This window comes from Bubalus kerabau, chromosome 12 (assembly GCF_029407905.1).
Source record: "Bubalus kerabau isolate K-KA32 ecotype Philippines breed swamp buffalo chromosome 12, PCC_UOA_SB_1v2, whole genome shotgun sequence".
In the NCBI taxonomy this organism is placed as follows: domain Eukaryota; kingdom Metazoa; phylum Chordata; class Mammalia; order Artiodactyla; family Bovidae; genus Bubalus; species Bubalus kerabau.
Window position 1 is genome coordinate 55,847,315 of NC_073635.1, and position 25,799 is coordinate 55,873,113.

The window sequence follows — 25,799 nt, forward strand, 5'->3', positions numbered from 1 at the left end:
TCTGACATTGTGTTTTGGCAAGGGTGGAATTACTCCAAAGCTCAACTGCTTCCTTTCACACTATCATGAACACATTTTTTCTTCTCAGCTTGTTTATCCCCAATTTGTTCTTCATGAGTATTCATTTTTCTAGGTACAGAAGCATGCTCAAATTATAGGTTAATGACAAGAGGTAAATTCCAACAAAAACTGGAAAAGCAAGAATAAATAGATCTTTCCAACTTATGTCTTAGTTACATATCTTAAAAATGTATTTTTTAGAGAAAAGTTTTAATGAATCATGAAATTAAGAATGCTGCTGCTGCTGCTGCTAAGTCGCTTCAGTCATGTCCAACTCTGTGCGACCCCATAGACGGCAGCCCACCAGGCTCCCCTGTCCCTGGGATTCTCCAGGCAAGAACACTGGAGTGGGTTGCCATTTCCTTCTCCAATGCATGAAAGTGAAAAGTGAAAGTGAAGTCACTCAGTCATGTCTGACTCTTAGCGACCCCATGGACTGCAGCCTACCAGGCTCCTCTGTCCATGGGATTTTCCAGGCAAGAGTACTGGAGTGGGGTGCCATTCATAGCAAATTATAGGTGTCCAAGTATTAATCGAACCTCTCTACATGTCACTTAGAATTTAAGATACAAGCATGGTGAATATAGTTTTATTTAATGAAGGTAGTCCTATTGCATCTCCCTGAGCAAAAAACTCCATGGCTATTTAAATGGGCTACCCAGGTGGCTCAATGGTAAAGAATCCATCTGCCACTGCAAGAGACACTGGAGATCCAGGTTTGATCCCTGGGTGAGGAATATCCCTTGGAGAAGGAAATAGCAACCTGCCCCAGTATTCTTGCCTGGGAAATCCCACAGACAGAGGAGCCTGGCAGGTTATAGTCCATGGGGTGGCAAAGAGTTGGACATGATTGAGTGAGCACATATACACAATCATTGCAAAGCCCTGGAGACCAAACCCACCACAGAGAACACATCAGTGCTTTACCCGTCTTCTGTGTCTCATGGCACCTTGCTTGTGCCTTTGCTGTGAAAAGTCCTGTCTTGCGTTGGTCATTAACCCTTTCCTTTTATACTTCAACAACTAGCCCTGTGATGGGTAAGGCGTAGGCATTCAAAAATAAAAAGTGTTAAACTGAAATGTGTAATTATTGATATTTTCAGGCTCAAATTCCATTCCAGGGGTAGGGGTGTGTTGTCCCTGTATTAAGCTAAAATTTTATTTCTTCTCTGTGTATTAGGACTATTTTGAGAAATAAACTCCTTTGAAGTATGTTGAAGCTTTATATGCTCATGTAGCCAAGCCAGAGGCCAAGGCAACAGGCTTCATTCTAATCTCCTTTAATAGTTCAAAAAACATTAGTTACCAACTAAGGCTGGTTTTAAAAAATTCTTTAGGTTGATAAAAAGGTACTTTTAAATAAAAATGTGAGGTACTTCCCTTACGGTCCAGGAAATCTGCCTTCCAATGCAGGGCACTTGGGTTTGATACCTGGTTGGGAAACTAAGATCCCACATGCCTCTTGATATAGCCAAAAAGTAAAAAAAGAAAAACATGGAAACATTTGAATAGTCAAGTGTTAATCTTTTTTTCTTATTTGCTAGCATCTATATTTTTTTATATTCTCTCTATATAGAATATATATTACATAACATGTATTATATTCTAGATATATTTCTCCCTTTGACTGTAAGTTAAATATCTTTAATTTTGACCAGAGGTATACTATTATAAGTAAAATGCACATTGTCTTTCATTATTCACATAGTTGTCTCTCATTGAATAAGGCAGATAGAGGCATGAATGATATCCAAATGAAACCCAAACTATAGTCTGGCAGCTTTATCCTCCCATGAGTGGCCAAACCAGTGGTTAAGTAATCCAGATGTAAAGCTTCATTCTGACAATCAGTTCAGAGAAATTGGACCGGCCTTAAAATTCTGCTCTAGTCTTCACTCAATGGAGACACACCCTTGGTATTTCAGAGAAATGAAGCAATTGGCCTAAAGTAGAAATTAACATCACTTGTGTCTTAATAAATACTAAAAACCAAAGAATGGATACTGATACACTATTGATGTAACTAATTAATGCCTATTTTTATTTTCCTTTACTAAAATAGTGTGAACTATTGTGCACAAGATGACTAACAATGTTTTTGATCTACACTGTTTAGCCCATTTTCAAAGCTGAGACTTTGACACATACATCCTGGTCGTTCTGCACATTTAAGAGAGGAGGGTAAATGGCCAATTTGGGATGTTACTACAAGTGAAACTCAAAACCCATAAACCTTTGAAAGTTCTGACATGCATGTTCAAAAGCGTCAGACCCATCAACCGTCTATCCAGCATCTTGCCGCACTGGGCAAAGAGTGAACTCATTTATCTGACATCATCAGTATCTTACATAACCTGGAGGCGAGTAGTCCCTGAGACAAAGGTGTATTGGAGAAAGTATTTATGCAAAAAGTTTGGTTGGGAGTACCTGCACTTGGTTTTGGCTTTCTTCTTTCACAGACAATGCCCAGAGCATGTTCTGACAAGGAGAGCCCTGGCAGGGACTTAAAATCTCAACACACATAAATGACTGTTTTCAGTAACAGCAATCAATTTGTCATCCTTAAATGAATTTCAATAGTTTCTAAGAAAATAAAAGGCAAGAAACCAGAATATATAGCGAAGATATCCCTAAATGCTAAGCAGTCAACTAATGCTGACTGTATCATTGTACTTTTAACCTATCACACTATCCAAATAATGACCACTACCTTATTGACTGGTATTTATAAGAATTTTCATGAATTTGAGGTGATGATTCCTCCACCTTAGTGAGATGACCTGGAACACTGGAAAACTCTTTTAACACACTGAAAAGTGAACATCAGCTGTTTTCAACCTGTTTAGATATTCATTTAATATTTGTTTTTATATTCTGAAAATGAATTCTCTATTGGTTTATAGACAAACTCAACATTTAATAGATTAGTTGGAAGCTTCTTGAGGAATCCAGTTTTCCTTATTTATCTTTAAATAATTTTTATCAGGACTTGATATATACTTATGCCAAGTTCTTGGAGAAGGTAATGGCAACCCACTCCAGTACTGTTGCCTGGAAAATCCCATGGACAGAGGAGCCTGGTAGGCTGCAGTCCATGGGGTCACAGAGTCAGACACGACTGAGTGACTTCACTTTCACTTTTCACTTTCATGCATTGGAGAAGGAAATGGCAACCCACTCCAGTGTTCTTGCCTGGAGAATCCCAGGGATGGGTGAGCCTGGTGGGCTGCCGTCTCTGGGGTCGCAGAGTCAGACACGACTGAAGTGACTTAGCAGCAGCATGCCAAGTTCTCTTCTAGCTTCAGCTGGTTTATTACCATGTTCCACATTCAAACTAGTGAATTATGGTTTACAATGGACTTCACTCAAAAAACAAAAAAAGTTAAATTAGCAATTTCTAATTCAGTAGGTCTCAAACTATACATAATCACTGGTAGAATGATTAAAAATGCAAATCCCTAAGCAACAGGATAAGAAACTGATTCAATAATCATGGAAAGAGGTCCTTAATCTACATCTTCAATAAATGCCCAATGGCATCTGATAAATTTATCTAGATTAGACTTTGAAAGCTGCTCATGTGTTAAAAAGAAAAAAAAAGGAACTCTCAGAATTTCTCTACCAAAATAGTTTTATCAGTGCATATGGCAGTATCTGTCTGATGAACAGTCAGAAACTGGTTAATCAAAATTTTTGTGCTTTATAAATCCTGAAAAACTATACAGTGAATAAGAAACTCTGCCTTATTTTTTCCCTAATATTCTAATTCTGAGACCATCAGGATTAGACCTCGAGAGTATTAGAATTGCAACATTCAGTATTCCAAAGTTGAAACCAAAGAGTAAATAATTTCCAAATTAATTTAGCTTTGTGTTTTTTGAAAAGCATAGAGGGCACTAAAGGTGTCCTTTTACAGCAAAACATTATAGCAATGTCTTGGTTTAGGAGGCTATATAGTTCCTTGAAAGCCAATTTCAAAAAACAAAACAGAAGACAGCCTGTACTAAGACTTCTTAACTAAGACCTTAGAACAGGAAACGAGAGATTAAACAATAATGACAGGTAAATCATTTCCTAGACTTCCGGTGATTCTTGGCAGCAAAAGCTTGTGCTTTTGGAAAAAAAAAATAATCAGCCATGAAGTGACTAATCAAGTGACTTATTACAAATAAGAAAACCTAGTATTTGTCAAGATGGGCTTGTAAGAGCTTGTTTTATGCTTGCTTCCAAAAGATAACTACAAACACTGGCTTTTTTTTTTTTGCCATACTGCAGTGTAAAATTTTCCCAGTGTAAAATTTAACAATTTCCTGGATAATCTGATTAAACAACTAAGACAGGGCCTCTCAAGTTGGCCTCTCAAACAGCTACGTTGGGGCTGCTTGGGCCTGAATTATTAGGCCAATATAGGATGAAATTCCTTGATACCCAGTACCTGAATCAAAACAAGTTATATTTTCCATGTCTTTTTCTTGTATCATGGCGATAAGCCCAATAGTCTAAAACCAGAGACTAGGAAAAACACGGCCAGTTAAGTCAAGAAAACATTTTGCCTCTATTATAAGCATTCATCTGTGTATACTGCATGCCTGACACATAGAGACCAGTCAATAAATGTTGAACCAAATTCATTTCTCTGGTCTTAAATCAGCCTTGACATTCATTCTTAATAACTTTATATAAAAAAAAAGTCTAATGGTTCATCTTTTAGGTAAGTCTCCTGAATGAATTACTTAAGATTTTTTTTTAAACCTGCAAAGCAAAGGCAAGTCTGCAAATCAGCAAAACAACAGGAGCCAAAATGAGCCCTCCTATGATTAATACTGTTAAGTGAGTCAAGTGCTCAATTATTTCTCCTGATTGCTAGAATTATCCCTGAAAATCACCAAATCTCCACTTTAAAGCAGCAAGCATAAGATAAGTGAAACTATATCTGTCACTGAAATGCTATTTCTAAAATGGTTTCTTTTTCACTTCAAAAAAAAAAAAAACCAAAGAAAATGTAAAATAAGACAATACAGCTCAGTTTAATTTCAAACGTTAATATATTTTCTATTTTATATTGAACATATGCATCTGTAACCCCTCATTGGCAGCAACTATCACATCCTCATAAAAGGGGCAAAATCTGTAAGATGCCTCTTAAAATAAATATTCTTCTTTATAAAATAATAAAACTTCAAATAAATATTCTTTACACTAAACAATATGTTGAAAAAAATTAGAAAATAAAGGTTGAATTTTACTGTAACTGTACAATATACATGAAGTCCAAAGGGAAATCAGAGTCTTACAATAAAGGCTTTCTGTAAGGCAAAATACAATCTAAAAACATACTGATTGATTCACATTCTTCCGAATGTACAACATATTAGTATAATATTTTGTGAATGTGCCGTATAGTACGGCACAACTTGTTTTTCACAGTTGCAAATATTATTGTATATACAAAAATATAGCACATTATCTCTGGAGAAAACAACAGGGGTGGGGGAAGGGAGAGGGACAGTCATCTGCTAATTTACAAATTTTGCAAGTACTATTCACAAACAAAAACTTCACCTAGAGTGTCTATTGCTTTAGCTTATGCAACATGTAGGTCACCAACGTCTGTATCCCATACTCTGAGCTCCACTAGCTGAGTTCTAACAAGCATATCAATTAAAATGGCACATGGATGAAAAAAGCATTTCACTGCAAACAGCACAGGATATCCCAACCCTCTATCAACAGTGCCAAGATTCTAGCTGTTTAGTTGGTTGCATATGTGTGTATTTAAAAAAAAAAAAGGAGGGGCAGAGGGAAATAATCCTTAAGACTGCAATCTTCCTGATTCATGATGCTATGTTGGTTTTTCAAAGTTCCTGGGTGGGACAGTGGGAACTTTGCAGCAAACGGTGTTTGAATTTTTACAGCGGCACCCAGGCCTGTTCACCCGGTCATAACACCCCTGGCACAATTTAAGGCAACCCTTGGCTGGCAGGTAACACCATAAGCAAGGCAGAAAGAGGGACATGACGCCCATGGCTGACCAACGTGTACAACAGTGAGACTGGCTACAAGAGCACGGGTTGTCCGCACAGTTGTCCTCGTCGTCATTGGAACAGTGATAGAAGAGACCCTTCACACAGCACACGCAGGTCCCGTAGTCGATCACGTTCTGGGCCGAGCAAAGGCACTGCTTGTCGCAGATCCAGTCTGACGGCAGAGGCCTCGGGTAGGTGCACTCCTTGCACTTGCACTTGCCGCAGTCCTCACACTTGTAGGCGTGCAGCCCTACATCTTCCTTGCTCAGTGGCTTCAGCTCACCTGGCTTGAGCTCCGATTTGGGCTGCACTCGGATGATCCTGTCTGCCAGAGGCCCCGAGGAGAAGGAGGATCCTAGGAGCCTCTGTTCGGAGGAACTGCTGCTAGTACTTGTCCTCGTGCTGCTGCGAGAGCCCGAGCTGACTGTGCTGATGGAGCGGGCCAGAGAGGCCCTGGCCGAAGGGTGGGCCGGCGGGTGCTGGGGCCGGGAGGGCTGGCGGGGCTCGGGCAGCCCGTGGAGTCTTTCGTGTTTGTGCTGGGCCGTGGGGCGAGGAGCAGGCTTGAGCCCAGCTCTGGGGAGCACAGTGGGCCCCTCCGTGTACTCATTCGTGTTCCGGATGGCTCTGATCTGATCCAGAGACAGCACGTGTACCTGCTGGGGGAGGGCGTCCCTGGGGTCGGGCTCCCCACGCTGCCGGCCACTGTCACGGGGTGCCTGCAGCAATGGCTGCGACCCGCTGCCACTCTGAGCTCTGGCCTCCATCAGGTCTGGGAAGTGTAGTCACTCCAGCAGGCTGAGAACACATCTGAATTCCTGCGGAAACCAAGAGGAAGGAGACGGTTTACACTCCAGAATACTACCCACTCTCCACCCACCTGGCTTAACTCTTCACTCCCCACATCCCCTGGAGAAACAGACTGAAAATGGAGTGGCTGTGGAACATATTAGGACAGCCATCTTATCCACGCCTGTACCCAAAAGTAAAAATTACAGCTAGGTATCCACTGTTCTTTAATCCTGTGAAGTGTAGTGACACCAAACTGATCTTTGCTTCAATCACATGAGTAAGGATTCCTTACTCGTATAAGCAAAAAATCTGCAAGGTTCAGGTTCCCTGTAAAAACTGCAGGAAAGTACTCTTGGAACATAACTCATACTGACATTTTCAAAAGCTGAATACCTTTTCAAATTGTGAAATAGGTTTCAACTTATCATGGTCATTTTTGCCTGGAACTTCAATAGATACAGCCTAGAAATTCTTGGTTCCTACTTTACATCTGCTTTTACATTAAACAGCTTGAACTATTCTGTGACTTTACAAAATCCCACAGGATGAAATGACATGCAAAAAAAAGGGTAAATACTTCTCTTCCCCAGGAATATATAGTTTATACAACAATCATGCCTTATCATTAACTATATAATAGCACGAAGTTATAGAATTGAAAACACATCAATTTAAATCCTGTTAGGTGCCAGGAATACAATAGAGCAAACTTACACCTCTAGCAACAAAAGACAGGAACTTATTTTCAACTTCCCAACAACTTGAGAATCACATATTTTACAATCTGAAAGCCTCGGAGAAAATCTTAAATTCTGCAGCTAAAAGACTCGTTTTCCTTGTTTTAGAAATGAATCATGTCAAAATCTTAACTGCTTTTGCCCATTTCCCAAAACCTAATAATTGAAAACATACACTGATTGGTGATAACAGGAAGTGATTTAAAAATTCAAGTGTCACATCGCAAATCTATCAATCCTGACAAGTAACCGCTTAAATTGCCATCCCTCTGTTAAATTTCAAAACGACCATCCTCTTTGTCAACCCAGTCTACAATGACCAAAAACGCGCAAAAGTGGACCTTCATCCAGTCTGACTTTTTAGAAAACAGACACAGGCAGGTGACACACGCCTTCCAATTCGGAAAAAGGCAGAGTTGGAAACCGGATCTCAGCTCCAACAGAAAGGCAGACAAGACAGCGCTGTTCTTAGTTTATCGGCTCTATCTGCGCCCCAACGCCGTCCCCAGCAGGTGGGACTCTGTCGGAGCCCCGAGGGACTTTTCTCCGGGAGGACAGACGCAGCCCAGCGGCCAAGCTGGCCCCCTGCGCACAATCCCAGGACGGACAGACAGGCGGGGGCGGGGGTGGGGGGGAAGGGGCGGGGGCGCCTAGCAAAGGAACATGCCCTGGAACGCTGGAGGAACCCCTCCCTGCCTTCCCAGATAGAAATCTCTCCCACCCCGAAGAACTGGCTCCCAGGTCCAAGAGGGAGCCGCTTCACCCTCAGGCGGAGGTCACACAGCCCATCGCAGGACGTTCCGGCCAAGGCCCTCGAACGCAGGGCACTGGTTTCCAACCCCGACTCCGCGAGGAAAAAAGTCCTGCCTGAGACACAGAGCCGGGTCATCTAACCCTGGCACACTCGGCGACGCCACACTGCGCTGACCTGAGCGTGCAATGTGCACGCGCCTGTATATTAAAAATATACATCTGTATGCAGACATGTATTCAAGTCTCAGAAAAATTGCTTTAAAAATTAAGAACATTTTCCAGCGCCTTACGCCGAGCATGCAAGACCCAGGTCCCTAAGCTGGACACTTGCCGCTATGCTTGCAGTGCAAAGTAGCATCTTTTGGGGGGTAAGGAGGTTTGCTAAAGTTATTTCCGCTGATCCCTCTTCCCCTTCGCAGCACCCCCCACCCCCGCCACCGCTTTTAAACCCCCCATTAAGAACTGTGTGTGATCAGACTAAGGATGAGGGAGAAAGGACTTCAGCACAAGGGTGGGGCAATCCAACACAGAAACCGCATTGTAAAAACGCACAAGGTTCCGAATTAAAAAAACAGCAGCAACCACACACAAAAAGTGGATCAGTCCATCAAAGTAAAGGAAAAAAAAAAACAAAACCCAAACCTAGTCTCTTTTGCCACCTATTTTCAGGTAATGGAAAACGATCGCGACCGCTTGATGACTTTCTTCCTGTGCTGGGTCAGCCCAATCGTCCAAAAAAAAAAAAGCGTGACCCAGGCCGACCGCAGCGAACGGAAAAAAGAGAAAGCTGCACTTCTGAACCGCGGAGACGCGGCGCCAGGCAGGGCGACGCTCCCACCCTCTGCGTGCTCGCCGCAGTCCACGCCGAGCTGAGGCGGGGGCGCCCTCCACTCGCCACCCTGTCCTCTTTTTTTCCACCCGCGAGGCAGCGACCCGCACTCCCTCGGTACCCCGGCGCCCCTGCCTCGGGACTGCCTCTCCCGGGACCTGCCTTCCCCGGAGAGAACAGGTTCGAAGTGCGGGCGCCTTCAGCGGCGCCCTGGAAAACACAAAGTGCTTCCCTGCCTCTCCCGCTCTCAGCGCCCAGTTCGCGGTCAGTGCGCCGCCGTAAGCCGGCCGCCACCCCGAGACCCCCAGCGCGGGTGCGCTGGGTCGTGGGGCCGGGGACACGGCACCCCGCGCGCACTTCAACCGCCTCCCCCCCCCCCCCCCCCCGCGCCGCCGAGGCAGGCCGAGGCCGATCCGCGGGCAGTTCCCGGGCTCCCCACGGAAAACCTGCGGGGTGAGAGAAAGGGAGGCCCGAGGAGAGCCGGACCCCACTGCCGGTCCAGCTGCACCTACTCCATGTTGCCCACAACGCGCCGGCCGCGGCGCCAGGAGGGGAAGAGCCGGCCAAACGCGCCTCACCGTGATCGCGGCTTTGCACCAACCCCTCTCCGTTGGATTCTCTTCTTTCCGAGATGTGCAAATAAATCCAGCCCTGATGCAAACTTTTTGCCTCTCCTTCCTTCCAAACTCTGCTTCAGTCTAACTTCTGAGCGATTGGCTGGACGAGAAAAGGAAAGGAAAAAAATCCGGAGCCAAGTCCTAGCCGAAGAACAGGAGTTCGGGGCTGGAGGCGACCCCCCTTCTAGAAGCGCACGCGGAGTATTTCCTTTTTTTTTTTTTCCCCCTTTTTTCTCAATGAACTGGAGGCCGAAGCGCCAACGGCGAGTCTCCTCTCCCGGCAGATGAGCGAATGAGAAAAGAAAACGGCCTTCGCGAGGACCTAAAAGCCAGATGGCCAAGTCGTGCGGCCGCGGCCGCGTCCGAGTGGAGGCAGCGCGGGGGCGCGCGGGGCGGCGGGACGGGCCGAGCCGGGCCGGGCGGGCGCGGGGGCCTGGGCGCTGCGCGCTCCGCCGGCCCCTCTTCTCCGCTCGCGCTGCGGCGCGCAGCTCTCGGCGGTGCAGACTGGGCGTTGTGGAGGCGCGGCGGCGAGGCCGAGGCGGGGGCGGTGGGTGCGAAAGAGGAGGAGGAGGAGGAGGAGGAGGAGGAGGAGGGTCTGGGGCCCGGCCGGGGGGGGCTCGCCGTTGGCTTGCGCCCTCGCCTTTCCGGAGGAGGCAGGGAGCTCTGCGGCGGCCGCGGCAGCAGTAAATGGCGTCATGTGGATCCCAAGCGGAACAGAGCAGTTGTTGTCCCAGAGGATATATCGCATCCGGTCCCAGCTCATTGGCTCCGCGGGGCTACATTCACTCACACTCCAGCGCCCGCCAGCGCTCCGAGCCGCAGGAGGCATTCAAAAGGGCAACCGCGCCGCCCCGCGCGTACCCGGGCCGGTCCTGCCGCCCGGGCCGCCGTCACGCGCGGTGCCCGCGGGGCCGGGCTGGGCACGGCGGGGTCAGTTGATCTAGTTTCAAGGAAACACTGACCTTAAAGTTTTCCCCAGAGGCCAGGAGGACGAACCTTGAGCTCGGTGGATTTAGGGAACTTTCTCCCCGCCACTAGGAGAAGGGAATGAACGTTTCAGACTAATCCCGGCCAGGCTATGTTAGCACTAAAAACCAGTTGCGGGTTTTGAGACTTTCTTCGGAATCCATTACAAGACAGGCTCTCCCCTTTTCTATTCCCCCTCGAGGGGGCGACGGGGAGAGAAGCAGGGGGAGGGGTAGGGGAGCGGGAAGTGAGGTGGGAGGGCTATTGGTTTATCCTTTGTCTACTGGATTAACCCGATTATACACCAGGCACCGGGACAAACCGCCACCCCCACCTCCGAGCGGGGTACAAGAGGGGCGGAATGCAGATTCGGGTTTCAAGTACCTTCTGCTCTGGCCGGGATTTGCTTTTGATGGTGTCAATTGTAGCTTTTCGGTTTAATATTAGATGCTGTTCTAACAGAGGGAGTGAGGTACAGATGGAAGATTTGTGAAGATCTTTCTTACCGTTTTGTTTCACGCAATTGCTGATGGAAATGCTACAGTCTAGGCCTTTAAAAATTTTAGTTAACTCAATCCTACACACGTAAACGATTACTAAGGGCCACATCACAGGCTTCTGAAATGGGAGGGGGCTCGCTGTTCCACTGCAGATTTCCTCCTCACCTAGAAGAATCATCTTTCATTTCCTACTCTCCTTGTCACGTAGAACATTCCCCAGTAAGATTCTATTGTCCATTTTGAAGGTGATCTATTTTCCCACTTACAAAAAGAAATGTATAGATAGAAAATGCATACATATGCACTGCTCTAACTGCCGATCGTTTACGAAGAAACGTGCAGGGACGTGGGAGCTCCAATGGAAATTAACACCCCCCCCTCCAACACACTCTTAATATTGGATTCTGAATGATTTACAGAATGATTTTACTTTACAGGGAAGTACGGTCAGAACTCCCGAATAGCACCTGCGACCTCGCGGTCCTGGGGTTAGAGTTCTTGAAACTGCTAGGAAAACGTGATGCTCGATTTCCCGGGTCTGGTTCCAGCCCACCTCGGTTCACAACCGCCCTGGCGCTCGCCGCCCTGTCCCGAGCCCTCGTCTGCGGATGTCCCGGGGGTGTTCCCGGCCACGCTTTCTCCCCTGCCTTCTTCATGTTTCTCTAGGGCTCCTCGCCCCGGGTTTGGAACCAGAGGTGGCAGGGGAAGTGGCCTGCGTTATTTCCGGACGCTGGCCTCCTGTCCCCCCCACCCCTCGGGTGCGGGTGGACCGGGCTAAGTCCGCCTGCTCCGCGGCGTCCCCGGGACAACGGGGCCTCCCCTAGCCCCGGCCGCTCCCCCGACGCCCGGGTCCTCAGGTCCTCCGAGCCTCCGAGCGGACGCAGGCGCCGCTGCGCTCCAGGCCCGTCAGGCCACCAGGGGGCGCCCGGCGTGGGGTTGGGGTTGCTTTCTTCAACGCGACTCCACGAGGGCAGCCGGGGTTGCCTTCCAAAATGTACCTTGGTCCGGCCGGTTCACAAAGAATAAAAAGACGTTTTTCATGTAAGTGCAACAGCAGGTGCCTTTCCCTACCCTGTCAGCGGACACATTCCGTTTGAATGAGAATGAGGGGCCCAGGTGCCGAAGAACCCCAGCTTTTCCCGAGGGGGACGGAGTTGGCGGCCAAAGCCAGGGTGTGCGAGGCTGGCGGGAACTCGCTGCCTCAGTCTGGCCAACAAGTCTCAGGCCGAACAGGTGAAAGAAACCCGACGGCTGCTTCTTAGGGGATACTTGTGTCAGGCTGTGTTTCCAGCACTGCAGGAGCTCTGCGAAAACACGCTGTTCGGGCTGAAAGCATAAAGTGGAATTTAAGTTAGAAGCTTCTGGCTGTTTAGAACACCTTCTGTGTTTACAGAGCCAATAGGGAAGAATCTAGGAATTTATCTTTAATGAACTGGAAGGAATTCTGTGTAATCTAGCTCACCCAACATCCGGTTTGCAAGCTGGGAAAACATTTAACCTATACCTTAAGCGCAATCTAAAAATGAGAATCTGTTGGGTTCTTTCTAATTTACTCCTTACTATTTTTTAAATTATTATTCATTGTTGCTACTTTCCGCACGTGGTGTATAAAGCACTATCTTGTGCCTCCAAGATTACTTAGTTGTGATCTCCAAGAGGAAGTATGTTTCTGTGTGTGTGTGCGTGCATGTGGGTGCATGCACGCCTAGTGAAGTGTTTGGTGTAGGTATTATGTGTCCTAAAATTGATTTCATGTTATATGCCAAAATTATAACGGGTTAATTTGGGGAGATACTTTAGAGTTTTGAAAGAATGTTATGTAAAACTTCACAATGGAGTCCATTTTCAAATGTGTTGTGGAGAGTTCGAGAGGTAACCCTAATATGTGAACAGGTGTTCCTGCTTGACTGATGTTGAAAAATGCCCAATCCTTGGAAACACCTGCTACACCAACACTTACCTCTAAGTTCTCTGGAGGCACAAAGTAACAGGTGCTCTTAATCGCAGTCATTGAACAGTGGGATCTTATTTCTGCCTTTTAATTTTCTGTGTTCATTTCTTTGGACTTCCTTTTTTTAACTATCACTTGCTGACTCAATCGCTTCTGTAGTGTCCAACTCTTTTCAACCCTATGGCCTGTAGCCTGACAGGCTCCTATGTCCATGGGGTTCTCCAGACAAGAATACTGGAGTGGGTTGCCATTTCCTTCTCCAGGGGATCTTCCTGCCACAGGGATCAAACCCCAGTCTCCTGCATCTCCTGCATTGCAGGTGGATTCTTTACCCCTGAGCCACCTGGAAAGTCCTTTATTAACTCTAAGTACCTTCAGTTTATTTTTTTTTTAAATGAGGCAGTGTATAAACAGGTGTGAATTTTGCCTCCCCCAGTCTTCCATAGACAGTGTAGACTGCTTATTTACCAGGAGGTCTGTTGGACAAGTTAAGTCAGATATTTCCAAGGTTGCACTCACTCATCTTAAGTTTCTGGTTTATATCGTAGTAACAGAAGAATGTAGTTTTTTTTTTTTTTTTTTTTTTTTTTTTTAAGATTTTAAAACATGTTTAATATGAAAACCTCTAAGTACAGAAGTTCAGAGGATAGTAGAAATCACCCACATCACATTCCAAATGGCTTGTGGCTGTTGGAGAAGCTCCTTCAAATGAGTTAAGACTCCAGGACAGACGGCTGAGAGTTCTCAGGGGCCAAGAGTTGCCTGATGCACATCGTTATTTTTTACAGTTTTAACATTTCAGGACTTCAGGGATGATGAACACTTTCTGAGCTCGGTCACTGAAGGGAATCATGCTAAACCTGACTGTGTGACGGCAGCGGGAGGCCCCCTTAGGCACACACGTGTGTGGCAAGTCTGACCAGAGCTGAAAAGACCCAGCCATGCTCCCTCCCCCCACGGCTGACTGCATCCAGTCTCTTTTCACTGCTGCTGCTGCTAAGTCGCTTCAGTCGTGTCCGACTCTGTGCGACCCCACTGACGGCAGCCCACCAGGCTCCCAACTGGGATTCTCCAGGCAAGAACACTGGAGTGGGTTGCCATTTCCTTCTCCAAGAATGTAGTTTTAAACAACTCTAGTTCCAGTTTTTTTATGAGATTGACTGAACCACTTGGCTTTACTGGTTTAGATCCAGTTTTGATAACCAACTGTATCTTGCAGTGATATGCTGTGTTTTTTGAGACAAAGAAGAACATTGATTTATTTAGTTTTTAGTTTTATAACCAAGGTGAATTATCTATGTATTCCTATTTAAAGATGGCCCAGTTGTGTATACTGCTTCCAAGAGTAAAAATTGAGTATCTCAATTGCCTTAATAAATTTATGCATGGACTCTTTTGGGTGGGACCTTCCTAAGTTAAAGGCTTTGCAATAATGACCTTTTGATTTGACAGCCAGGACTGTAGTCATTTTACTTTTTGAATTGCTTTGAATCTTCAAATTCTGTATCTGTTACCTCTTGGAGAGAATTGGGAGTTGCTACAATAGAAATTCAAAATAGAACACTCAGTTCTTATCTACATCCCTAGGAAGACTGGGAAGAGCTTATCTCTGTATCTGACCTTCTTTGGTGATGTCCTTTTATCCTTAGCTAGACTGGGGGAAAGATCTGGAGTCATCCTTGGGTAAGAGAAATGATGGGTTCATCTTGAACTGGAGGCTCTGGTTGGTCTGGGTTTTTCCAGAAATTTTACAGTCAACCTGAATCTATCTACTTGGCGATTTCTACAGGTTAATCAGTCTTCCTGCCAGCCCTAGGAACTGTATTACTACAATTTATGAAAAGTCAGTTATGGACTGAATTTCTGTAACAATGCAAAATTTCTCTACTGGTCAACATGATTTTTCTCATTATATTACCATTATATTTATGCCATGACCTTACAGTCAGGCTTCTTCCCTTGTAAGACTGATGTCTGGAGAGAAAGTCTAATTGGTGAGACCATCGTATTGTTGCTTTGCCTTTCCCCAGATAGTCCCAGGTTTATATGTTTTATTCTGTTTTTAACATTTGGTCCCTTTATTTTGGGGTTTCCCTGGTAGCTCAGCGGTAAAGAATCTGCCTGCAGCGCAGGAGCTGCAGGAGACGGGTTCAATCCCTGGGTCGGGAAGGTACCCTGAAGGAGGGCATGGCAACCCACTGGAGAATCCCCATTGACAGAGCATGGGGGCTACAGTCCATGGGGTCACAAAGAGTTGGACACGACTGAAGTGACTTAGCACACACACATGCCCTTTATTTTGGAATCTTTTTAACCTAGATGCTAAAGTAAAAACCACAAATTGAAATGAGTATTTGGATATTACTAAGATTTTAGCCTCTGAAAAGAGGAGTTTGGGGCTTCATACTTTCCATTTTGTGGACCTGTGATCAAAAGGGCATAGGAAGTTCAGCTTGTTCTCTAAGGAAGATGTCAAACACATTCCATGATGGTCCTTCTTATAATTCAGATGCCATCACATCCAGGCTGCCAGCCAGCCCTGAATTAATCTCAGTTAATAGGTCAGGTCTAAAAATGTTCAATTTGGTAAATGGAAGATGGGTGCATGCTGACTCAATTTCTTCTTCCTGTCCTGATCCTTTGGACAGGAAGTATTATGAAGTTATGGTGAATTGTGGATCATTTGAGGATATTGTGGGATTGTATAAAACAGCGTTTCTATACAAACTGTGTTGGTTGTGACTGTTCAAAAGGCTAATCTGCCCCAAGAATCTGAGGGAGTATATATTGGGACTGCCTTGGACTTAGTGGGCTGGAACTGAAAATAGATTCTTTACCATATTATTTCAAAAAACCAAAAACACTCACTTTGAAATTCCTAAACGTTCACACTCAGTAAGTGCTTTCCAATGAATGAATGAAATTAAGTAAATTTTTTATTAACCTGAATTTTCTTAAATACAGAGTTTTGAGATTTTTTTAAATGACTAAACTTGAGTCATTCTGTTAACCTAGAAATTACTATTGTGTTTTGTGTAATTATTAGCAAGTGACTGAAGTAAGTCTTTTAAGGCCATGATTTTTAACCCCTGGAATAGTATATATTATAAAGTTTAAATTTTTAACCCCTGGAATAGTAAATATTATAAAGTTTAAAAATAAATCTTTATGGAAATTTTATGTGCTTGAAAGAAAATCTGTAGGGAACATCTATTCTCTAACTGTATAATAAAGAAATTAACAAAAAGACTGATCATGGGGGAGCTCGAGTATAGCTAAAAGAAAACTCATGAGTCTTTTCCTTCAAAAATGCATTTGGCAAAAGTCTAAATATATTAATGCTGCTGCTGCTGCTGCTGCTAAATCGCGTCAGTCGTGTCCAACTCTGTGCGACCCCATAGACGGCCTCCTACCAGGCTCGTCTGTCCCTGGGATTCTCCAGGCAAGAACACTGGAGTGGGTTGCTATTTCCTTCTCTAATGCATGAAAGTGAAAAGTGAAAGTGAAGTCGCTCAGTTGTGTCCCACTCTTAGCGACCTCATGGACTGCAGTCTACCAGGCTCCTCCGTCCATGGGATTTTCCAGGCAAGAGTACTGGAGCGGGGTGCCATTGCCTTTTCCGAAATATATTAATAATTAAAATTAAATCATCTGTAGCTTCAAATTTGGAAGTTAGCACTTTGCTAACTTTCAAGAATGTATTTTTAAAATAGCTTCCAGAAAGCCCCCAAATAGTGGACTATTTTTGCCTTTCAGGTTCTTTGTGAAAATTTCAGCCACTTGGGGCAAATCTCATCAGGATGCCTTGATGCTCAAACTTGGCTTTTCATTTTTCCTGGGATAAAGATCCAAGTCCTTAACCCAACTTCCTGGTCCTACAGTCTGTCCACTTTTCCTTCCCAACCTTTGTCACACCCACCGCACCCCCTGCTTTCTGCTGCTATGACTACTACTTTTGTATATGCAATTTCCCCTTTCACTTTCTGGCCTTTTGCTGTGTTAACTCCTACTTATCTTTCACATCTCTCTTGTCTTTTTAGAAAACCTTTTTTCTGACCTTTTGACTCAGTCAGATCTCCCTTGTTCTTCTGACCGTCTCTGCTGCAAACATTCATGTAACAATTGAGTGATCGTTTATTAACTGTCTCCTTTGCTGTATTTTAAGCTCCGTGAGAAATCCGAGTGGGTGCTGCCTGCCATTTAATCCATTAATTTAAAATTAATTTAAAATATTTGAGATACTTATATGTGCCAGGCCCTTCAGTGCCTCAAATATTTTTGAATAAGATGAGTGAATGAGTGAGTCAGGTAATTAACCTTAGTTCCCACCTGTAAAAGACTTGCTGTTGGGATTGGATGATATACAGTACCTACAAAAGCTAGTGTATGGGAAATTCTCAATAAGTAGCAGTGATAATTTCAGTTCAGTTGGGCTTGGTAGTTTATTTGGTAAAAATAATTGTTTTGCCTCAATATTTTCAAAAAGTTTAAAAAATTATGTAAGTGCTCAGTCTGACTCTGTGCAACCCCATGGACTGTAGCCTGCCAGGCTCCTCTGTCCATAGAATTTTCCAAGGCAAGAATATTGGTGTTTGTTGCTATGTCCTTCTCAAGGGGATCTTCCTGACCCAGGGATCAAACATGTGTCTCTTTGTGTCTCCTGCATTGACAGGTGGATTCTTTACCACATGTGCCTCCTGGGAAGCCCCCAATTTAATTTATGTATTTTACTTATTTGTGTTTATGTAGGAATAAAAATGGGAAAAGGAAATAGCAACCCACTCCAGTGTTCTTGCCTGGAGAATCCCAGGGACTGCGGAGCCTGGTGGGCTGCCATCTATGGGGTCACACAGAGTAGGACACAACTGATGCGGCTTAGCAACAGCAGCAGGAATAAAAAAGAGATTTAAAGCATGTTTCAGTGACTGTTATTAGCTGTATTCAGCTGTTAATGGTATTTCTACAGAAACATTTGATTTTTGTTTTTATGCATTATGAATAAAAGTGACCCCTTGGAATTCTCTAGGCCAGAATACTGGAGTGGGTAGCCTTTCTGTTCTCCAGGGGATCTTCCCAACCCAGGGATTGAACCCAGGTCTCCTGCACTGCAGGCAGATTCTTTACCAGCTGAGCCACAAGGAAAGCCCCTTCTCAAAAAACTAGAGCACTTGAGAGAAGGTGGGACCTATTTAGCTGATGTGGTTGTTTCTGGCTGGAAGTTCTCTTGATTTAATTACTTGTTCAGAAAATATAGATGCTTGAGAAATGTGAATTCCTTCTTGTGTAAGAGTGATATTTAGGCTCTTACCAACAGTGAATTTTTAAGTGTATATCTTGGGGATGGAGCCTTGTGTCTGCAATGGTGCTGGAAGTTCCATCCTCTGTTAGGAAGAAGACCCACATTTGGTTACAGTTAATGTGTGACAGAGGTGTTTGTTGTATTTCAGAAGGCAATGATGTTTCATGGTTTTCACTTCTTCAGGTCATGATGATCCTGTGAAGGTGAAAGTACAACTCAGAATAATATTTAGAGTCTTGAACTACAAGTCCTATTCTCTAGCATTTTGAGGAAACACTTATCAACTACCCTTTCTTATTCAATAACATGGAGTGGCCTTCTGGGGGCAGGGTTCCTGTTTTCATGGCCTGGGAGTTGCTGGCTTGATCACTTTGCTCAGTGGGTTTGAGATGAGAACTTGCCAGTGTCTAGGTCCAAGGAGCTGACAATCTAAATGGGAGATGAGGCAAATAGCCATGAAAACACAGGAAAGCCATTTAAGGGCATCTACTAAGTCAACTGGGCTTCCCAGGTGGTGTTAGTGGTAGGGAACCTGCCTGCCAATGCAGGAGACGTAAGAGATGCAGTTTGATCCCTGGGTCAGGGAAGATCCTCTGGAGGAGGGCGTGGCAACCTGCTGCAGTATTCTTGCCTGGAGAATCTCCAAGGACAGAGGAGCCTGGCGGGCTACAGTCCATAGGGTTGTAAAGAGTTGGACACAACTGAAGCTACTTAGCAGGCACGCACTAAGTCATTTTCAGCTGGGTACTGTTGATGCTTGAGTGTTGGTTCAGCAGGGCTAAGAAGAAGGCTTCCAAAGGAGATACCTCTGAGCAGGGCAGTGGCCCAGGTGTTAGCTCCCTCTGAGCCTCAGTGTCTGTTATTCTCTCATTTTGGCAGTACATATTGAGTGGTTTATTAAAAAGCTAAGACTCTCTGAATGTATGCCTAGGGTGTGGGTGAAAAAGACCCTTAATGTCTCCAGTACTCTAACTTTAGAATGGAGTTCAGATAAGACAGTTTTAGACAGAAGCTGAAATATTTAAATTTCCCCAAAATATTCTGTTAATATATACAAGTCATCCTAGGAACATTTCAACCTCAGGCAGGGCCAGGGTTTGTGGCAACAGACAGATGATTATCTTCCCATTATTTGTCACCCTTTTCTCATGAACTTTGTACAACTGTTAAAATAAGTTTCTTTTTTAAAAATTTATTGTTTGATTGAAGGATAATTGCTTTACAGAATTTTGTTGTTTTCTATCCAACCTCAACATGAATGAGCCATAGGTATACATATATCCCCTCCCTTTTGAACCTCCCTCCCATCTCCCTCCCCATCCCACCTCTCTAGGTTGATGCAGAGCCCCTGTTCGAGTTTCTGGAGCGATATAGCAAATTCCTGTTGTCTATCTATTTTACCTTTTTTTTTTTTCTTTTTAAAAAATACTTCTAAAATTTTTATATTTTGGCTGCACTGTGTGGCATGTGGGATTTTAGCTGTCCAATCAGGGATTGAATTTGGACTCTGCATTGGAAGGCAAAGTCTTAAACACTGAACCACCACAGAAATCCAAAATAAGTTGCTTTTATGCCTTACTTTAAAAAAAAATTTTTTTTTAATTGGCGGATGATTGCTTTGCAATGCTGTGTTGGTTTCTGCCATACAACGATGTGAATCAGCCATAAGAATATATGTGTCACCACCCTTCCACTTTTGCCTTACTTCTTTTTTGTACTTTTTGACTACTTCTTAAGTTATTGGTGGGTTGAAACTTCTGAAATCTAAAATAATACCCAATGTCCTAGGCCCCAGGTGCCTCAGAGGCAAAGGGCACCATCCATGTGGCAGTCATTAGCACTGCAGCTCAGCAGGTGTTATAAATCACATTATCAGGATTGGGAGGGGTTTAGCATGCTTGCAGTGAAACGGTAGAGATTTTACCAAAAATCTGTTATCTTTTGATGATCACTTTCTATCAATTTATACTGAATGCATTATGTTCCAGAATTATCCAAAGATAACTGACCTTGCTCTTCTTTTTTCTGTATCACTGTCTCCCAAATGACAAATGGGTTAATTTTATTTTTTTCTGAATTACATGTTCACTGTAAGAAGAAAATAAAAATCAAGCAATTCAGAAAACTATGAAGAAGTAGAAGTCCCACTCACAGAAAATATTTGATGAATATTTATTTTAAGATACTTTACTGCTAGTCATTTGATTTTCTCTTTTTGAGGGCTTGGAGTTCAGTTGTTTTGCTTGAATAAATAGTGCTGTGGTAAGCATTCTTGTTCCTATATATTCATGCATTTATCTTACCCTGCTAGGGTAGATTCATAGAAGTAGAATTTTAGTCAAATTTATGCATATTAATTTTTCTGATACTATTGCTAACAGCCCCCCAAAAGATTTCTCCGGTTTTCATTTCTTTAAAAAATAATAATTATTATTCATTTAGATATTTTAAAATGATTTTTGGCTGTGTGGGGTCTTCGTTGTTGCATGCACAGGTTTTCTCTCATTCCAGGGGGTGGGTGGGGGGTCGGGGGTTCCTCTCTAGTTAAGTTGCACTGGCTTCCCATTGCAGTGGTTTCTCTGGTTGCAGAGCACAGGGCTCTAGAGTGCATGGGTTTTTGTAGTTGCAGCCCTCGGGCTGAGTTGTTATGTGACATGTGGGATCTTTCCGAACCAGGGATCAAACTAGTGTCCCCTACATTGCAAGGCAGATTCTTAACCACTGTACCAAGTGGTAAGGGAAACCCCGGTTTAAATTTCTAATTCTAGTTAAGAAAGACTGTTTTGCCATAAGTCTTACCAATAGTAAGTTTTGCCACAATTTTTTACCTGTGCTTATCTCATAGGTAAATTTTGATATCTCAGTGTTCCATTTTGTATTTCTTTGTTTAGTTCTGAATTTAAACCTACATTTTAATATTTCTTGGACAGTAGCATTTTTTTCTCTGTGATTTCAATTTCACATCCTTTGTTCATGTTTTAATTGGAGTGTTGTTCCTTTGTTTATTTTTGGTTTCCTCATTTTAAAATGCAGTTATTTCCCCCATTTTCCATTTGTCTTTCAAACTTTGGTGGTGGTGGTGGTGTTTTGTTTTTGCCATATACAGACATTTTCAATTTGTTCATGAGCTCATGCCTATTTTCATTTATGGTTTCTGGCTGTGTTCAGTTGCTTAAGACAGCTTCTTGACTTTCATAGTAGTAAATTATAAATTAACATTAAAGCTCAAAATCATTGGGGATAATGTGGTACAAATAGTTAAGCCATGTATCTTATTGGCATGCTCATTAGGCTAAATTTGAAGGAAGAATAATAATAATATTTGGATGGGGAGAGGTAAGGATGGAAGATGGTTCTATGTAAAAATTTCATTCAAAGCATGAAATTTCTGGCCTTGAATTAAGTTGGGGTTACCAGATTAAGAATCCACCTGCCAAAGCAAGACCCAAGAGATGTAGGTTCGATCCCTGGGCCAGGAAGATTCACTGGAGGAGGAAATGGCAACCTGCTCCAATATTCTTGCCTGGGAAGGCTCTGCCAGGCTCCTATCCATGGGGTCAAAATGAGTAGGACATGACTGAGCACACTAAGGAAGGCCAGATTAACAAATAAAAACACAGAACACTCAGTCATGTTTGCATTTCAGATAAACAACAAATAGTTTTTTTTTTTAATAAGTGTGTTCAGTATTGTATTTTATCTGGTGACCCCAAATTAAGCAAAGTAAGTAAATAACAATATGACAGTATTCAAAGTAAAAGCTAGTCATCTCAAAATGTACTGCTACCTTTATGTATTGAGATAGTTAGGTTATTCAGAATATATTTTTTTGAAAAAACTATCACATCCTAAAGATGATCCACATCCTAACAAAGGTTTTTTTTTTTCTTTTTCTCTTTTTTAATGTATGTTGCATGTCTACAGAGCCAGTAGAAGTATGAATTGAGCTTTATCTGAGACCTAACATACAGTTGGTAGTGGCTTAGTTGCTAAGTCATGTCTGATTCTTGTGACCCCATGGACTGAAGCCCACCAGGCTCCTCTGTCCATGGGATTCTCCAGGCAAGAATACTGGAGTGGGTTGCCATTTCTTTCTCCAGGGAATCTTCCCGACCCAGGGATCAAACCCAGGTCTCCTGCACTATAGGCAGATTCTTTACCAGCTGAGCTACCAGGGAAGCCAGTTAGCCACATTCAGTTGGAAAACTGTACTTTTTTTCCAGTAGCAAGGATTCCTTGTTTTATTTTCTAGATCAGTGATTTTTGACCCTACACATTAGCATTACTTGCAGAGATTTACAAAGGTTATATGACAAGATCCTTCATGTAGAGTCCATTTTAGGTTGGTCTCAGAGGGGCCTTAGTGCTTAGTCATCCACTGCCTTAGTTTCCTCACCCATAAAGTGGGGGTAAAATTATTTCCTATGTCCAAGCTTCATCATGAGAGTTAAATATGTAAAGTAGGTGGAGTTTTAGAAGAAGTCTGACTTGTAATCACTCTTAAATAAATGAAAGTCATTGTATTATTGTAATGAAACCATAATAGAGTTTCCTAGCTCATTGAGAACTAGAAAATGCAGTAGATACCAAGTAAAGCATGGGTAGATGAAAATGCTAGAAAGGCTCACATCTACATGCAAGAGCTGATTATGGATATCTCTGCTCATCCCTACGTTTAGTGACATTAGGTCTAAAAATCAGCCATGGTGAATTTATTGACAGCATAGAAATCATTAAAGGCTGAAATCAAGGATTTTTAGTTCACTTTTGTTTTTTGGTACCCCAGAGATCCAGTTATTGACAATATCACCATGTGAGAGGATGAAGGCAAGTGACAGAGAGGTCTGGGGTGAAAACCATCATACATTTACCTTGTGGTTTGGCCTGAATTTGGACCTAGCCAGTTATGGCATATGAGAGTTGGACCATGGAGAAGGCTGAGCACCAAAGAACTTATGCTTTACAATTGTGATGCTGCAGAAGTCTCCTGAGAGTGCAAGATCAAACCTTGCAATTCCGAAGGAATTCTGAGTCAATTCTGAAGGGAATCAACCCTGAATATTCATTGGAAGGACTGATGCTGAAGTTCCAATACTTTGGCCATGTGATGTAAAGAGCTGTTGCTGCTGCTGCTAAGTCATTTCAGTCGTGTCTGACTCCCATAGATGGCAGCCCACTAGGCTCCCCCCTCCCTGGGATTCTCCAGGCAAGAACACTGGAGTGGGTTGCCATTTCCTTCTTTGGGTGTGAAGAGCTATCTCATTGGAAAATACCCTGATGCTGGGAAAGATTGAAGGCAAAAGGAGAAGAGGGTGGCAGAGGATGAGATGGTTAGATAGCATCATTGAGTCAATGGACATGAATTTGAGCAAACTCCGGGAGATAGTGAAAGACAGGCAAGCCTGGTATGATACAGTTCATAGGGTTGCAAAGATTTGGACACACTTAGCAACTGAACAACAGTCATGGCATCTGTCATTCATGCACCCAGGGCTTAAGTTTTGAGTCCCTGGAGGTGGTAGATTTATGAGTAGTGTGGTCCTCACCTGGTTTTGAATCTAGAATCATCAGAGTATGATTGAGCTATCACTCAAACAATTGTTCCAAGTCTAGGGGCAAATTATTTAATCCTGCCCTCAAAAACTTAATGATCTGCAGAAACAAAGAGTAGAATGGTGGTTGCCAGAGGCTGGTGGAAATGGGGAGAGGTGGGTACGCACCTTCAGTTATAGAGTGAATACAGAGTCTGAGGATTTAATGTCTAGAATGGTGGATAAAGTTAATAATACTTCATCATGTACTTGAAATTTGCTGAGTAGATATAAAGCATTCTCACATGCACAAACACAAAGTAACTATATGAGGTGAAAGATGTGTCAATTAACTTGGTATTGGAATCATTTCATGATATATGCACGCATGCTAAGTTGCTTCAGTTGTTCCTGACTCTTTGCAATCTCATTGACTGTAGCCCATCAGGGTCCTCTATCCATGAGATTCTCCAGATAAGAATACTGGAGTGGGTTGCCATTTTCTCCTCCAGGAGATCTTTTGGACCTGGGGATTGAACCCACCTTTCCTGTGGCTCCTGCATTCCAGGCAGATTCTTTATTGCTGAGTCACCAGTATCAAGTCCTTCGTGATATATATGTGTATCAAATTATTGTGTTGTGTACTTTAAATATATAAAATTTTAATTGTCAATTATACCTCAATAAAGCTGGGAAAAAAAAAAAAAAAAGGAGCAGGGGGCATAGGAAGCCACAAGATGAACATGGTCCATCTAACTTATATTTAGATGGACGTACATTCTCAAAACCCAAGTGCAAAATGATGATGGTGATGATGGTGATGATAATGATGAAATTCCCTTAAGGTCTACTTTAGGTTAGTTTTGGAATGCTCCGAGATGCTCTGTTCATTGTCCTTTGCCTTTATTGGGTACTCAGGTAGAAACCGGAGAAGGCAATGGCACCCCACTCCAGTACTCTGCCTGGAAAATCCCATGGACAGAGGAGACTGGTAGGCTGCGGTCCATGGGGTCGCTAGGAGTCGGACACGACTGAGCGACTTCACTTTCACTTTTCAGTTTCATGCATTGGAGAAGGAAATGGCAACCCACTCCAGTGTTCTTGCCTGGAGAATCCCAGGGACTGGGAAGCCTGGTGGGCTGCCGTCTATGGGGTCACACAGAGTTGGACACGACTGAAGCCACTTAGCAGCAGCAGCAGCAGGTAGAAACAGATGGAGAGTATTAGAGGGTCTTCATGCCTTAGTTTTCTCATTAATCAGAACAGAATGGTTGTCAGAGTGATATGGGTAATGGATTTTAACTGCATAGTGATTACAGTTAGTTCCTCAATTTTCAAGAACATTTGTTGGGTTAGGTTATAACTTAAGAACTTAGGAGGACTTCCCTGGTGGCTCAGATGGTCAAGAATCTGCCTGGAGATGCAGGAGATCTGGCTTCGATCCTGGGTCAGGATGTTCCCCTGGAGAAGGAAATGGCTACCCACTCCAGTGTTCTTGCCTGGAGAATTCCATGGACAGAGGAGCCTTAGAACTACAGTCCCTGAGTGGGACTTGTGGGCAACTAATATTTTGATTACTTAGAGCTAAGTAAGCACCCTGCCTAGATTCTGAACTTTGACCTTGGACCTCAGTAGCCCCAAGAGCTCTCTAGGACCACTAGTCCTAATAGACTCAGTGGAGGTAGAGCTAGAGTCCTACTGCCTGACAGTTTGTTTTTGTTGATCTCTAAGTAAATCAGCA

At 43.6% G+C, this 25,799-nt stretch overlaps 1 protein-coding gene and 1 long non-coding RNA gene across 3 annotated transcripts in view; one reads left to right on the forward strand and one right to left on the reverse strand.

Moving 5' to 3' along the window:
• Nucleotides 1–5,083: 5,083 nt before the first annotated feature.
• On the reverse strand, nucleotides 5,084–10,275 carry SPRY2 (sprouty RTK signaling antagonist 2). The gene is made up of 2 exons (XM_055542767.1): nucleotides 9,773–10,275; nucleotides 5,084–6,901 (listed from the first exon to the last, which is right to left on the reverse strand). The coding sequence occupies exon 2, from the start codon at nucleotides 6,848–6,850 to the stop codon at nucleotides 5,903–5,905; it is 948 nt and encodes a 315-aa protein (XP_055398742.1). The 5' UTR covers nucleotides 6,851–6,901; nucleotides 9,773–10,275; the 3' UTR covers nucleotides 5,084–5,902.
• Nucleotides 10,276–12,071: 1,796 nt separating this feature from the next.
• The window catches only part of LOC129624602 (uncharacterized), a 29,073-nt gene continuing 15,345 nt past the window's right edge, over nucleotides 12,072–25,799 (forward strand). Inside the window, exon 1 of one of the 2 annotated variants that reach the window (XR_008701055.1) lies at nucleotides 12,072–12,318. This is a non-coding gene — a long non-coding RNA (uncharacterized LOC129624602). The remainder of the gene's footprint in view (nucleotides 12,319–25,799) is intronic. The other variant, XR_008701054.1, reaches the window with a different exon arrangement.